Genomic DNA, 15,964 nt, shown 5'->3' on the forward strand with positions numbered 1-15,964 from the left:
TTTATAAAGCTCCCAATCACTACTTTGCTCCATCTTGCCATGTGGCTGAACTTGGCACAAAAGTAGGTGGCCCCAGAGATGTGAGGACACCCAAGACAGTTTTTGAGGAGCCCCGACTAGGTCCAGAGCTCATATGGGCTTCCACACTGCCTCATAATCTTTCTGTCTTCATCAAAACCTATACCTACCAAAGAGACTAGCAGGTCAGAGGCAGGCAAGATCTGGGCAGAGAAGCCAAAATGAGGGGAAGAGCAGATTGACCTAAAGACCAGGAGCAGGAGGAGGACCAGCCATATGTCCACTGTCAGCCGGTGGGTCTGGGGATGTTGGCACCCGCATATGAGTCTTTTGGTGTTGCCTGAGATGGTCAGATCTCATGAACTGTCGGCCGCAGTGGTCACATTTATGTGGTCGGTATTTGGTGTGTATCCGAGCATGTCTTCTAAGTTCATCAGAACGGAAGAAGGACCAAGTACAGGCTTCCCACATGCATTTATAGGGCCTTTCACCTGTGTGTTTGCATTGGTGACTCACGAGGTGGGAGTGCTTAGTGTAAGCTTTTTCACAGTTCTCATAGTCACGGCGGTAAGGCCTTGAAACTGGGGATCTCCTCCTGGGAGCCCTTTCCTGGGCCCCGGAGTACTGCTCTGCTCTCCGTGGAGCAGGTAAGGGCTGCTTAGGTAGGAAGGGGTCTTCCTGGGAGACTGGCTGGCTCACAAAAGAGCCCTGGGATTCCAAAGCCAGCAATAATGGTGATCCAGCTGGGGGCATCCCATAGTTGTGGGGGTTTCTAGGGGGCAACATCTGATCCAAAGAGCGGAGCATTGCCAGGGCCTCAGTGGAAGGCATGGTTGGATCCAATAATGTTTTAGGTGTTAAAGGGCCTCCATTAGAAGTTACTGTTGGGAGGCCAGAATAAGGCATAGTTTGCATTCTGATGTGGGACATCATTGGGATTCCACTGGCAGGTGAGACTGGCGGCCCATTGGGGGACATCCTTAGATTCCCACCAAAGGTCGTGGCCACCCCTGGAATACTGGGCTCTCCTAAGGGCATTGCCTGGGGCCCCTTGAAAATCATCATTCCTGTCTGGGAAGGAGACATTCCCTCAGTGTAAATCATCTGGGAAGGAGTGAAAGTCACTTGGGGGCAGTAGCTCACACCGTGGTCAGGCGGCAACATACTGAAGTGTGGACCCATTTCACTGGCGTTCTGCCTGGGTGCCTCAGCAGAGACCAAGGAGGTCGTCTCCAGCTCTATGCACTGAGGGATGCGTTGAATGCCTGATGGGCCGTGGTTCCAAGAGGTGTGCACTCCACTGCTTCCGGGAGATGAAGACACGTCCAAGATGGACATTGACTTCTCAGTATCCTTAGAAAAAGAAAGTCAGGTGAAATTCACATTAGCTCAAATTCCAGTTCCACATGTCCCTTCTTCCCATTTCCAGACCCCACCCTAATCCAGGCCTCTATCATCTCTTGCCTCTAAATTATCCCACCTCCAGGCCATTCTCCAGTTTGGGCTTTCTAAAATGCAAGCCTGGGGGATTTTCCTGGCTGTCCAGTGGTTAAGACTCTGTGCTTCCACTGCAGGGGGTGCAGGTTCCATCCCTGGTTGGGGAACTAAGATGCCCCGTGCCATGCAGTGCAGCCAATAAATAAATAAATAAATAAACAAAATGCAAGTCTGGCTGATAGAAGCATGGTGGAAATCTAGATGTGACTCATGCCACTTTTCTTGCTGGGCATGTTTTTGGTTTTATTTCAAAAAAAGCACAAAGAGCAAATAAAATATTCTACAACCTGTACTTTCAGCAAAACTGAGAAAACCCTCAAATTTCAGATTATGTTTAAGTGTGAGGGTGAAAGATCATCCCAAACCAGCAGAACAGGTTCAGAAAGCCATAAAGGTAAGAAGAATGGAGGGTTCGGTTAGTCTTGGCTTTGGCAAAACTTAGAAACCATTCACAAATATTTACCTACAGAAGAGGCTCTCACCTGAGTGGGAATGCTGTGGGCAGGTGTGAGATCAAGCATTGGAGGAGGTAAAGAAAAGAGGCAGACTTTTAAAAAAACTTTTTAAAAGGGTGGGGTACTGTCTTGGAAGTCAAGGGAAAAAAGAAGAGATTGGTGGTAGAACTTCTTGAAACAGGACAGGATCCAAGAATCATACTTTTTAAAGTTGTCAATTACTGTAGCAGTAGAGAGAGAGCTCTTGAGCTGAGAAATTGGGAATACTACCCTATAATTTCCCATCTGAGAGGATCCAGAAAAGACCAATCCATTTAAACATGAAAACCAAAACATGAGTAAAATACAGTATCCATAGAAGATACTAAAACATCAAAGATCCCACATGCCGCGGAGCAACTAAGCCCATGCACCACAACTACTGAGCCTGCGTGCCACAACTACTTAAGACCGTGCGCCTAGAGCCTGTGCTCTGCAACAAGAGAAGCCACAGCAATGAGAAGCCCGCGCACTGCAACGAAGAGTAGCCCCTGCTCATTGCAATTAGAGACAGCACAGCAACGAAGACCCTATGCAGCCAAAAATAAATAAATAGCTAAATAAATAAATAAATTTATTTTTAAAAAAGATCAAGGAAAAATTTAACAACATTCAAACACAAATTTAAAAAAAAGAAAAGAAAGCAAAACTTAAGAAAGCAATTGTGGCTTTTACCAATTACAGGAACACCAAAGGGCAGAAATAGAGGAATTCAAAGAAGTTATGTCCAGACAATAGGCTATGAGTAATATTAGAGGGGAGGGAAGGGGGCAATAAGGGAAACTGTAGGGGCTTCTGAAGTGCTAACAATGCTTCAAAGGTCTTTATTTTGTAATAATCCATTAAGCTGTGTACTTATATTCACTTTTCTGTTTGAGGGCTATTTTTCATAATAAAATGGTTTTAAAACAATACTGTGAGAAATCAGGATATTCAGCATAAGTGAAATTATAAAAATCAGAAATAAAAATAATGCTATATTTAAAAAATACTGCTATATTTAAATAGGAAATATTTTATACAAACACAAACCCCTCATGCTCAGATTTTGGCCTTTAATTCCATTCCTTACTAAAAGGAAGAATCATCCTTGGAGTATTTCCTGACTCCAAGTCTGGAAGAAGGAATGAATAAGTGAGCCTGGTGCATCTTACTGTGCCAGAAAATAAGGGAACTTCCCAAGATTATTAGGACTGTGTCAAAAGGACACAGGAAGTGACACCAGGGAATATGATAGAGTAGGAAGCACCAGGAATCCATGTCCCCACCAAGATAACAATTACACCTGCAGAATTTGCCTTTTGTAATTACTTTGGAACAACAGAGTCAATTAAATGCTTGTGACTTCCAAGGGAAGGCTTGGAAGGTAAACTGCAGTTAATTTCAGTCAGTTTCAGCTCTTAGGTAGGTAGTGACTATCCCAAAACACCCCGGGTCCCATACCAGGAAGCTGTGCACACATTTCTGGACCTGTGGGAGCCAGAGTGGGCAATGAAAACCTTGTGCTCCAAATATTGAGTAATCTGTGTTATCACTAATTGCTGCTTCTGATCATGACGAGCAGACAGAGGTGGGAAGCCATTGTCGCAACTGCCACTACCATTGTCACAAACCTCTCCTCCTCCAAATGACAGGACTTCCAGGGTATTTAAAAGGACTAGCACCTGTTTCTCTCTCTCTCTCTCTCTCTCTCTCTCTTTTTTGGCTGTGCTGCATGGTATATGGGATCTTAGTCCCCTGACTAGGGATGGAACACGTGCCCCCTGAAGTGGAAGCACGGAGTCTTAACCACTGGACTGCCATGGAAGTCCCCGGTGCCTGTTTCTTTCCCCCTTCATTTTTCCTTTTTCACCTTTTGGGAACCAGACATTTAAGAACTAGTATATTCAAAAGTAACCACATATACTAGAAAATTTGGAAAGTCACCACACATACCCAAGTAAAGATGCAGGCTCATAAAAGATCTAAGAAAACCTTAAGTTTACCTCTCAGGCTGATGCTGGCACAGAGACAACATACATCAATTTAAATAAGCTATAAAAAAACAAAACAGCAAACCCTGAAGAAGAGGAAGAATTGGATTTCCAGAGTTTCTACATTATAAGATTCAAGTTTTCAACAACAACAAAAAAAATCACAAGTCATAAAAAGACAGAAATGTATGGCCCATTCAAGGGAAAAAAAAAATAAACAGAAATGTCTAAGAAAGACCAAATGATGAACTTACCTCACAAAGAATTTAAAACTGTCTGTCTTAAAGATGCTCAAACAGCTAAAAGAAGATGTGGGCAAAGTCACAAAAATGATGTATGAACAAAATGGAAATTTTGATAAAGAGATAGAAAACCTAAAAAGAAACTAAAAAGAAATTCTGGGCACCCTGGTGGCACAGTGGTTAAGAATCCACCTGCCAATGCAGGGGACACGGGTTTGAGCCCTGGTCTGGGAAGATCCCACATGCCGCGGAGCAACTAAACCCGTGTGCCACAACTGCTGAGCCTGCACTCTAGAGCCCACGAGCCACAACTACTGAGCCCACGTGCCACAACTACTGAAGCCTGCGCACCTAGAGCCTGTGCTCCACAACAAAAGAAGCCACCACAATGAGAAGCCAGCACACCGCAACGAAGAGTAGCCCCCACTCGCCACAACTAGAGAAAGCCCACGTGCAGCAATGAAGACCCAATGCAGCCAAAAATAAATAAATTTATTTTTAAAAAAAGAAATTGTGGAGCTGAAAAATATAATAACTAAAATGAAAAACTGACTAGAGGGATTCAAAAGCAGATTTGAGTAGACAGAAGAATCAGCTAATTTGAAGATAGTACAATTGAAGTTGTCAAGCTAAGGAACAAGAAGAAAAAAGATTGAAGAAAACTGAACAGAGTGCCTAAATGACCTGTGGGACAACTTCAAGCAGACCATCATATGCACCGTGGGAGTCCTAGAAGAGAGAGAGAAAGGGTCAGAGATTGCTTGAAAAAATAGTGGGTGAAAACACCTCAAATGTGATGAAGGACATGAATATAGACCTCCAAGGAGCTCAATGAACTTCAAATAGGATAAAATCAAAGAAATCCACACTGAGACACATTATAATCAAAACTGGCCAAAGACAAAAAGAATCTTGAGAGCAGCAAGAAAGAAGTAACTCATCATATATATGGGATCCCAAATAAGATTATCAGCAGATTTCTCATCAGAAACCTTAGATGTCAAAAGGCGGTGGGCTGATATATTCAAAATGCTGAAAGAAACTGTCTAACCGAGAATCTTACATCTGGCAAAGCTGTCCTTCAAATATGCAGGAGAAATTAAGTCATTCCCAGATAAACAAATGCTGGAGGAGTTTAATGTCATTAGACCTGAACTGCCCTGCAAGAAATGGTAGTGGGGTCCTTCAGGTCAAAATGAAAGAACACTAGACATTAACTCAAAACTATCTGAAGAAATAAAGATTTCTAGTAAGGGCAAATATATGGACAACTATAAAAACTGGTCTTATTGTACTAGATTTGTAACTCCACTTTTTGTTTTCTACATGATTTGAGAGACTAATGGTGGAATAAGAAATCAGTATATTGGTCTTTGCCTCAGTTCCTGACACAGAGCTCCTAAATTCCTTGGAATTTCCTGGATGATAAGAGCATCTTTTGTTCTAATGAGGTGACTCTTGGTGAGCTCCTGGATAGGGGCTGGTCACCAGAAAGACCAAGCCATGATTAGAAGCTTGGAATTTTTGGCCCTATCCCTCATTCTCCAGAGAGGGGAGAGGGGCTAGAAAATGAGTTAATAACTGATCATGTCTACATGATAAAGCCCCCATAAAAATCCCCAAAGTACAGAATTCAGAGAGCTTCTGGGTTGTTGAACACATGGAGGTGCTAGGAGGGTGCTGTGCCCAGAGAAGGAATGGAAGCTCTGTGCCCCTTTCCCATACCTCACCCCCATCTATCTCTTTATCTGGCTGTTCAATTGTATTCTTTAAAATATCATTTGTAATAAATCAGCAATAGTAAGTAAACTTTTCCGGGGTTCTGTGAGCTGCTCTAGAAAATTATCAAATCTGAGGAGGAGGTCATAGAAACTGGCCCCGATTTACAGCCAGTTGGTCAGAAGCCCAGGTGACAACCTGGACTTATGATTGGGGTCTGAAGCAGGGGGTAGGGGGCAGTCTGTGGGATTAAGCCCTTAACCCGTGGGATTGGGCACTAATTCCAAGCACTTAGTGTCAGAGCTTCTTGGTGCAGAAAACCCACATGCATGATGTCCGAAGTGTGTGAGAGTGAGAATGAAGGAACACAGTTTTCTTAGACACTAATGCATTTTAAAAAACTATTATTAGTCTATATTTTTGGACACTCAATGCATAAATATGTAACTTTGTGACATTAATAACTGAAATGGAGTGGGGACAGAACTGGATGGGGATTTTTTTTTATCTTATTAAAGTGGTATAAATTCAAATTAGAATATTATAATTTGGGAATGTTAAATGTAATCCCCATAGTAAACACAAAGAAAATAGTTATAGAATATATACAAAAGGAAATGAGAAGAGAAATAAAGTTTCACTACAAAAAAAAAATCAACTAAACACAAAAGGTATAATACAGGAAACAAGGGACAAGAAAAGCTAAAAGCCATATTGAAAACAAAGAGCAAAATGACAGAAGTCTCTCCTTATCATTAATTACTTTAAATATAAATGGTTTAAACTCTCCAATCAAGACAGAGATTGGAAAAATGGAGTAAAAGAAACATTATCTAATTATATGTTGTTTACAAGAGATTACTTTAGATCCAGAGACAAAAATAGGCTGAAAGTGAAAAGATATTCCATGGAACTAGTAAACAAAAGAGTGGGCGTGGCTATCAAACATAATAGACTTTAAATCAAAAAAAGTTGCAAGAGACAAAGGATATTATATATTAATAAAAGGTTCAATACAGCAAAAAAGATAAACAATGATAAACATTTACACATAATAATAGACCATCAAAATATCTGAAGCCAAAACTGACAGAACTGAAGGGACAAATAAACAGTTCCAAGTAAGAGTTGGAGATATCAATACCCCACTTTAAATAAAGACTAGAACAACCACACAGAAGATAAGTAGGGAAACAGAGAACTTGAACAACACATAAACCAACTAGATATAACAAACATATACAGAACACTCTACTCAACAACAACAGGATACACATTCTTCTCAAGTGCACATGGTACATTCTTCTCCAGAATAGATCATATATTAGGTCACAAATTAAGGCTTAAGAAATTTTGAAAGATATTTAAAAATCAATAATGGCAGGAAAGCTGGAAAATCTCCAAATCTGTGGAATTAAACAACATGGTCTTAAACAACCAATAGGTTAAAAATAATAATAATAAAACAACCAATAGGTCAAAAAAGAAATCACAAGGGAAATTAGAAAATACTTGAGACAAATGAAAATGAAAACAACATTGAAAAACTTACCAGGTACAGCAAAAGCAGGGCTAAGAGGGAATTTATAACTGTAAATGCTTATAATTTTAAAAGATCTCAAACCAACAACCTAGCTTTACACCTTAAGGAACTAGGAAAAAAAAAAACCAAACTAACCCAAAGTTAGCAGAAGGAAATATTAGAGAAATATTAATGAAACCAAAAGTTGGTTCTTTGGAAAGATTAACTAAATTGCCAAACCTTTAGCTAGACTGACCAAGAAAAAGAGGACTCAAATTACTAATAGCAGAAATGAAAGTGAAGACATTACTACCAATTCTATAGAAATGAAAAGAATTATAAGAGAGTACTATGAACAGGTGCATGCCAACAAATTGGATAACCTAAATGACATGGATAAAATCATTGAAAAACAGTATCTACCAACACTGAATCATGAAAAAATAGAAAATCTGAATAGACCCACAACTAGTAAGGTGACTGAATCAGTAATCAAAAGCTTCCAGGACAGAGAAAGTTTCTTTACATGATGGCTTCATGTTGAATCCTACTAAACTCTTAAAAGAAGACTGTCAATGCTTCTTGAATTCTAACAAAAAATCTAAGAGAAGGGAACACTCCCTAATCCATGCCATGAGCTGGGCATTGCCCTGATACCAAAGCCAGACAAAGACATCACAAGTAAAGAAAACTATAGACCAACATCTTTTATGAATATAGATGCAAAAATCCTTAAAAAAAAAAAAAAGTAGCAAACTAGATCCACCAGCATATTAAGCAGATTATACAACATAACCAAGTAGGATTTATCCCAGGAATGCAATCAACGTAACATACGACATAAGAAAAATAAAGGTGAAAAAACACATCATCTCAATTGATGCAGAAAAAAGCATTTGAAAAATCCAATACCTTTTCATGATTTTAAAAAAACACTAAAAAACATAGGAATGGAAAGAAATTTCCAACATGATAAAGGACATTTATGAAAAACCCACTGCTAACATCACACTCAATGGTGAAAGACTGAATGCTTTTCCTCTAAGATCAGAAAAAAGGCAAGGATGCCTGCCTCCACAACTTCTATTCACATTGCATTGGAAGTTCTAGCCAGAGCAACTAGGCAAGAAAAACAAGTACAAGGCATCCAAACTGGAAAAGAAGTAAAACTGTCTCTGTTCCCAGATGATACACTCATATGTAGAAAATCCTAAAGATTACATACACAGACCCACAGACCTGTTAGAACTAATACACAAATTAAGCAAAGTAGCAGTATACAAATTCAAGACACAAAAATCCATTGTGTTTCTATACACTGCAATGAACAATCTAAAAAGGAAATTAGGAAAACAATGCAATTTACAATAGCATCAAAAATAATCACTCAGAAATAACCAGAGTTTAACTGAAACTATATCACTGAAAACTATAAAACACTGCTGAAGGAAATTAAGGACATTTTTTAAAATGGGAAGAAATAATCTGCCCAAAGCAATATCCAGTTTCAAAGCAATCCCTATCAAAATTCATTTTTTGCAAAACTAGAAAAATCCACCCGGAAATTCATATGGAATCCCAAATAGCCAAAAGCAGTCCTGAAAAGGAAGAACAAAATTGGAAAATTCACACTTCCTGATTCAAAACTTACTATAAGGCACAGGTAACAAAAGAAAAAATAGACAAAATTGAGTTCATCAACATTTAAAACTTTTGTGCATCAAAAGACACTACCAACAGAATGTAAAGGCAACCCACAGAATGGGAGAAAACATTTGCAAATCGCATATCTGGTAAGGGATTAATATCTAAGCTATATAGAGAACTCCTAAAATTTACCATAAAAACCCAATTAAAAAACGGGCAAAGGACTTAAATAGACTTTTCTCCAAAGACATAGATGCTCAACATCATTAACCATTAGGGAAAGGCAAATCAAAACCACAATGAAATATCACTTCACACCCACTAAAATGATTATTATTTTTTAAAAAAGTGTTGGCAAGATGTGGATAAATTGGAACCCTTGCACTGCTGGTGGGAATGTTAAAATGGTGTGCTGCTATAGAAACAGCGTGGTGCTGCCTCAACAGATTAAAATAGAATTACTATATGCCCAGTAATCCCACTTCTGGGTATATACCTACAAGAACTGAAAGCAGGGACTGGAAGAGACATTTGTACACCCATGTTCAGAGCAGCATTATTCACAATAGTCAAAATGTGGAAGCAACCCAAGTGTCCATCAACAGATAAACAAAATCTGGTATATACCTACAGTAGAATATCATTCAGCCTTAAAATGGAAGGAAATTCTGACACATGCTTCAACATTAAGACATTAAGCCATGTGAAATAAGCCGGTCAAAATAAACAAATAATGTATGATTCTATTTATGAGATACTTAAGGAAGTCAAATTCAAGGAGACAGAAAGTAGGATGGTGATCGCCAAGGACTGGGTGGAGGGTGGGCGGAGGGAAAACTGAGAAGTTACTATTTTAATGATTACGGAAATTTCAGTTTGGGAAGATGAGAAAAGTTCTGGAGATGGGTGGTGGCAATGGTTACACAATAATGTGAATGTGTTTAATGCCACTGAACTATACACTTAAACATAGCTATACTGATATTTTTATGTTATACAGATTTTACCACAATTTTTAAAATGTTTAAAAAGGGGCACAGAGGGACTTCCTTGGTGGTCCAGTGGTAAAGAATCCGCCTTACAGTGCAGGGGATGTGCATTTGATCCCTGGTCAGGGAACTAAGATCCCACATGCTGTGGGGCAACTAAGCCGGTGCGCTGCAACTACTGAGCTCACACACCTCAACTAGAGAGCCTGTGTGCTGCAAACTACAGAGCCCATACACTCTGGAACCCGCACGCCACAACTAGAGAGAAGCCTGCACACCACAACAAAGAGCCCGTGCAACTAAGATCTGATGCAGCCAAAAATAAATAGAATAAGTAAAAAAAAGAAAGAAATACTTAAACTAATTGTATAAAAAGGGGGGAGGGTACAGAAGCGGTTCCCACTGGCCAAATTTGTGACAATTCGAGAATCAAAAAGAATGATTGTTGGTTTTAATATATTGAATCTATGAAAATTCATGAGCCAAAAGTGACAAAGGGTCAGCTATTATTCCAGCTTTGAACATTGTGAATTGAAGTGAAAGAAGCATTTATTCTGCCCAATAGGAAACTGTTATTTCAAATTCACCCAATGATTCCAGTTGTTTAAGAAAAATTCTACTTTACAGAAGAATACAAATACATGTAGAAGGAATGATGGAATTGAAAATTGTTTTACAACCTCAAAGGAAACTTCTGATTAAGGAAAAATTAATATTTGGTTCAAACCCATAAGTGAATGATTAGTGGGGAACTGGACATTTGCATGTATCCAAGGTAACATTACATAGATTACTTTCTGACCACGAGGCTAAAATATAAGTTTGAATAGAGAGATCAATGAGGCTTTTCGCTACCCTAATTCAAGCGCCACGCCTAATGTCACCAAATGTGGGGAGTCAAATGTGTCTCCTGATGTAATGCAAGATGAAGCCTATCATACCTATGAGACATCCTTACGCCAAATAAGGAATCCAATTAGCTTTAAGATCTAACTTCTGATTTAGAGGGAATACAAGAGATAGATCAAGCTAAATCATACCACGAGAAAGCAATCTGATAAATTCACGAGATGGAATATTTTACAAGACAAAAGTTAGAATGATGGAAATCAGTCAGGAAAAAAGAAAACTTTTCTAATTTCAAAGAGACTCAAGAGACATAATAACCAGATGCAGCACGTGGTCTTAAATTGGATCCTGGTTTGGACATAACAGCTGGAAAGGACATTTTAGGGACAACTAGGGGAACTGAATAGATGATATTAAGAAATTATCGGGACTTTCTGGTGGCACAGTGGTTAAGAATCTTCCTGTCAATTCAGGAGACATGGGTTCAAGCCCTGGTCCGGGAAGATCCCACATGCCATGGAGCAACTAAGCCCATGCGCCACAACTACTGAGCCTGTGCTCTAGAGCCCGCGAGCCACAACTACTGAGCCCGTGTGCCACAACTACTGAAGCCTGCACACCTAGAGCCCGTGCTCTGCAACAAGAGAAGCCACCGCAATAAGCCTGCACACCGCAACGAAGAGTAGCCCCCCGCCGCCACAACTAGAGAAAGCCGGCGCACAGCAACGAAGACCCAACGCAGCCAAAAATAAATTAATTTTTTAAAAAACCCAAAAACCCACAGTCCATTTTATTCACCACTATATGCTCAGTAACTAGGATAAACTAGGCACATAATAGGTGCCAGATAACTGTCTATTAGATGGGTATTTCTGGGGGTACTCAGCCACTTTTCCCTCCCTTTTACTTTCCTGATTCTTCACAGGCAAACTTCTTTGGAGATGTCTAAACACATCTTTACCACTACCTCCCCTCCAAGTTCAGTCTGGCCCCCATCTCTCCACAGAAACAGCTTTCATAAAGGTCACTGATGATCTCCATGTTATTAAGTCCAAACACATGTCAGATTCCTCCCTGCTTGACCTCTCATGAGTTTCTGAGACTACTGGCCATTGTTCTTTTTTTTTTATTTTTTATTGAAGTATAGTTGATTTACAATGTTGTGTTAGTTTCTGCTGTTCAGCAAAGTGAATCTGTTATACATATACATATATCCATTCTTTTTTAGATTCTTTTCCCATATAGTGGCCATTGTTCTTTAAATGTTTCCTTCCCTTGGCCTCCGGAACACATTGACACACTAGCCTGGTTTTTCTCCTTCCTTCTCTCTGGGCTTCCTCCTCCTCAGTCCCCTTTGCATTATGGGACTCTCTGGGCAATCTTTCTCATGTTAATGAATCCATTTCTGTTTATAGGCAATTATTCTTAAATCAGTAGCTCCAGGGCAGACCTTTTCTGAATCTTCAAGCTGCCTAGTACTCAGTCCATTTGGATAGCCCAAAGGCACTTCATCCGACTGGGTCCAAAACTCATGATCATCTTTACTCACACACCCACCCCTCAACCTACCCCCAGGGGAAAAAACTGTTAATCCTTTTCCTTCTCATCCTTTGCTCTCAGAAAACGTCACCACTATTCTTATCCAGTTTTATAAGCCAGAAATCTGGTCAATTGTCCTGGATGCCTCCTTCACCACCTAGATCCAAGTAATTACCAATTCTTGTGGTGTCTACCTCCAACACATCTGCAAGATCCATTCCGTTTTCTCCGTCTCTCTAGTTAGGCCACCATTTTGATTGGATTTTCACGATAGCTTTCTAATTATTGCCTTGACTTCTGCCCATGCCCCCCGGGGCACTCTTTTAAAAATACAAATCTAATTGTGATCGATCATGCTTAAACTCATCAATGGCTTCCCCCTGCTCTTGGAATAGCCAACTCAAGCCCCGCATGACTTAGGTGGTGCTGGGGTCCCTGCCTCCCCTCCCCTTGACCACTTTCCCATCAGTCTCTTGGCCTTGGTCTCACAGTCCATCTTTCATTACCTCCAAGGTGGAGGCATTCTGTCTCTGGTCTCAAGATCTGCTAACCCTTCACCTAACCAGTTGTCTCTGGTCCCAGACAGAATCCTCAGCTGTCTTCTCCACCTCCTAAATCAGATCAAACACCTCTACTATTCGTTTCTGTGGCCCCTGTATTTCTTCTTTACAGTAATTTATATACTTCCGATCATTTAGCTACTTATTAATAAAATGGTAAACTATCTTATGGTAAACTCACCATTGTATTCCCAGGGTCTGTCAAAGGCCTGCCAATTAGTAATTTTTTCCTCCCTGACTGCTTCCCGCTGACTTTCTAACCTTGTCTTCTTTCCTGAGTACTCAAAAGTCTCTATCAGGATTTACCTGGAACTTCTTTACCCCCAGCACCCAATGCTAAGAATATTAACTGAATTAACGACGCGTGATTTAGGTTCTTGATCTTCCATCCTTTCCCTTCCCAACCTGTCCCTCGGACCCCTAATCCTCCAGATTGTTACTTCCCTCCACTCCCCCAGCTTCCATGCCCTCAGCCCCCACGCGGGGCCCTGGGGCTGACGACCTGACTCACCTCTGTGAACTGGTGCGGAGCCCCATGCCACTGGCTTAGGTCCTCGGCTCCCTGCTCCATCTTAACCTGGGATCGGTTGCACATCGAGCCTGCGCGAGGGTCCAGATCCACTTCGGGAGATGAAGACACGTCCAAGATGGACATTGACTTCTCAGTAGCCTCTGTGAACTGGTGCGGAGCCCCATGCCACTGGCTTAGGTCCTCGGCTCCCTGCTCCATCTTAACCTGGGATCGGTTGCACATCGAGCCTGCGCGAGGGTCCAGATCCACACCTGAACAGAGCTCAGACTCGCCGAGCGTCGCAGTCTGGTGTCGCGGCACCACCACGCCACAATCACCGCTCTCAGCTTCTACTTCTCACGGCGCAGGGGGGCGGAGCCAAGGGCCGCACCCACCGACCCACCCAGCAGCGGCTGCCCCACCCTGCGGGGCTCCAGCCTCGCGCTGATCCTGACCAAACGCAGCAGGGTCACTAATAGGGGACCTCAAGACTTTCGTCACTTATTGTGTCTCACGTCTTCGCTACCCTACCTACCCCATCCACCCTTCCGTCTGAGCATCTTTATTTGGCCCAAGTGAGGGTGGGGAACACCGAAGTTTCAGACTTTGGCCAGCCGTGTTGACCTCCGAGTGGAGGAACAAGGGAAAGAGGCTGGAGATAGCAGAAGATCGGGGTGTAGGGCCTCTGCAAACAGGAGAGCTTCCAACACCACCCCACCAGGTCGGGGTTCTTGCCATAAGCTGGATCTCCTCCACTATAGGCCACGTACTGATGACCTTGTGTGTACAAACCGGAGACTGGGAGCTCCGGGGAACAAAGTCTTTTTTCAAGGATACTTCGGGAGTTCCTACTGTGCGTTGGGCACTATTTTTTGGAATTAGGATACACTGGCAAATAAGACAGAACAAGGTTCTTTCGCTCAGGGAATTTTCATCCTAAATGAGCAGACAAGAAATGAATATAATAATAGTTAACATAATTTTGGATGGTGGTGAGTACTGAGGAGAGAACAAAACAGGACACAGCTCACCTGAGAACCAAGTGCCTGAAATGAACCAGCCATAGGAAGATTGGCGGGATCTGGGGCAAGAAAGAGCTTGGCAGGCCAGAGGGGAAATGGGAGAGCCAGGTGACCTCAGTGATATGAGTATAGGGAGAGAGTGGAATGACATGAGGGCAGAGATGGGCAGCGTCTTGGAGACCATGGAGTGTAGTTTGGATTTTATTCTAAGTGTGATGGGAAGCCACTGAAGGATTTTAAGCAGGAAATAGATATGATCTAAGTTTTTAAGATAATCATCTGACAGGGACCTACTGTATAGCACATGGAACTATACTCAATATCTTGTAAAAACCTGGAATGGAAAAGAATCTGAAAAAGAATCTGAATCTCTTTGCTGTACACTTGAAACTAATACAACATTGTAAATTAACTATACCTCAATAAAAAGAAAATAATCATTCCGTTCCTTTGAGGCTTATGGACAAGAAGGCAGCAGGGACACCAGTTTGAAAGCTAAAGGAGGTCTCCAAGAAAGAGAAGTCAGTGTTTGGTTGGGGGTGGGGGTGGTCATTAGAGAATATTTTAAAATTTAAAAAGTCAGGACTCGGTAATGGATTGGAATGGTAAAGGGCTGGGAGGAAAAGAGGAATCAAAGATGACGCCTAGATTATTGGGGGAGCAACCAATTTACAATTTAGTAACATGGAAAGATGGAAATCTGAGATTTGGAGGCAGCTGAAACAAGAATTCCATTTTAGACATGTTGATTTTGAGATGGCTATTAAATATGCTCAGGGAGAGGTCAAGGATGTAAATGTAAATTTAGGTGTTGTCAGCATAGAGATGGTGGTTTTAAGTCCAGAAGAGTGGATGATATCAACTAGGGAGATAGAGAAAAACTGAGGACAAGAACCCAAGTTCCCTCTACATTTAAGATCAGGTAGAACAGTGAGGTCATCCAAAGACACTGAGAAGTAGCAGCCAGAAAAGTAGAGGAAAAGTCAGGAAATTATATTTCAAGAAGCCAAGAGAGGGAATTCCCTGGTGGTCCAGTGATTAGGACTCCATGCTTCCATTGCAGGGGGCCCAGGTTCGATCCCTGATCAGAGAACCAGGATCCTGAAAGCCATGCAGCATGGCCAAAACAAAACAAAAAAGCCAAGAGAAGCATGTATTTAAAAGAGGGAATGTTCGACTGCACCAAATGTTGCTGAGATAAGAAACAGGTAAGTGCCTATTAGATTTGACAAGGTGGAGGTCCTTAGTGACTTTGACAAAAGCAATTATAGAGGAGATAGAAGCCTGATTGGAGTGGGTGAGAAGGGAACAGGCACTGATGAGGTAGAGACACTGAGACACTGCCTGGTAAACAACTTTTTTGAAGGAGTTTGAAACTGACA

General features: G+C 41.3%; 1 protein-coding gene across 1 annotated transcript; it reads right to left on the reverse strand.

The window, feature by feature from the left end:
- Positions 1-261: 261 nt before the first annotated feature.
- Positions 262-13,620, reverse strand: KLF17 (KLF transcription factor 17). The gene is made up of 2 exons (XM_024125227.1): positions 13,561-13,620; positions 262-1,371 (listed from the first exon to the last, which is right to left on the reverse strand). The coding sequence occupies exons 1-2, from the start codon at positions 13,618-13,620 to the stop codon at positions 262-264; spliced, it is 1,170 nt and encodes a 389-aa protein (XP_023980995.1).
- Positions 13,621-15,964: the final 2,344 nt, after the last annotated feature.

This window comes from Physeter macrocephalus, chromosome 3 (genome assembly GCF_002837175.3).
Source record: "Physeter macrocephalus isolate SW-GA chromosome 3, ASM283717v5, whole genome shotgun sequence".
Taxonomy (NCBI): domain Eukaryota; kingdom Metazoa; phylum Chordata; class Mammalia; order Artiodactyla; family Physeteridae; genus Physeter; species Physeter macrocephalus.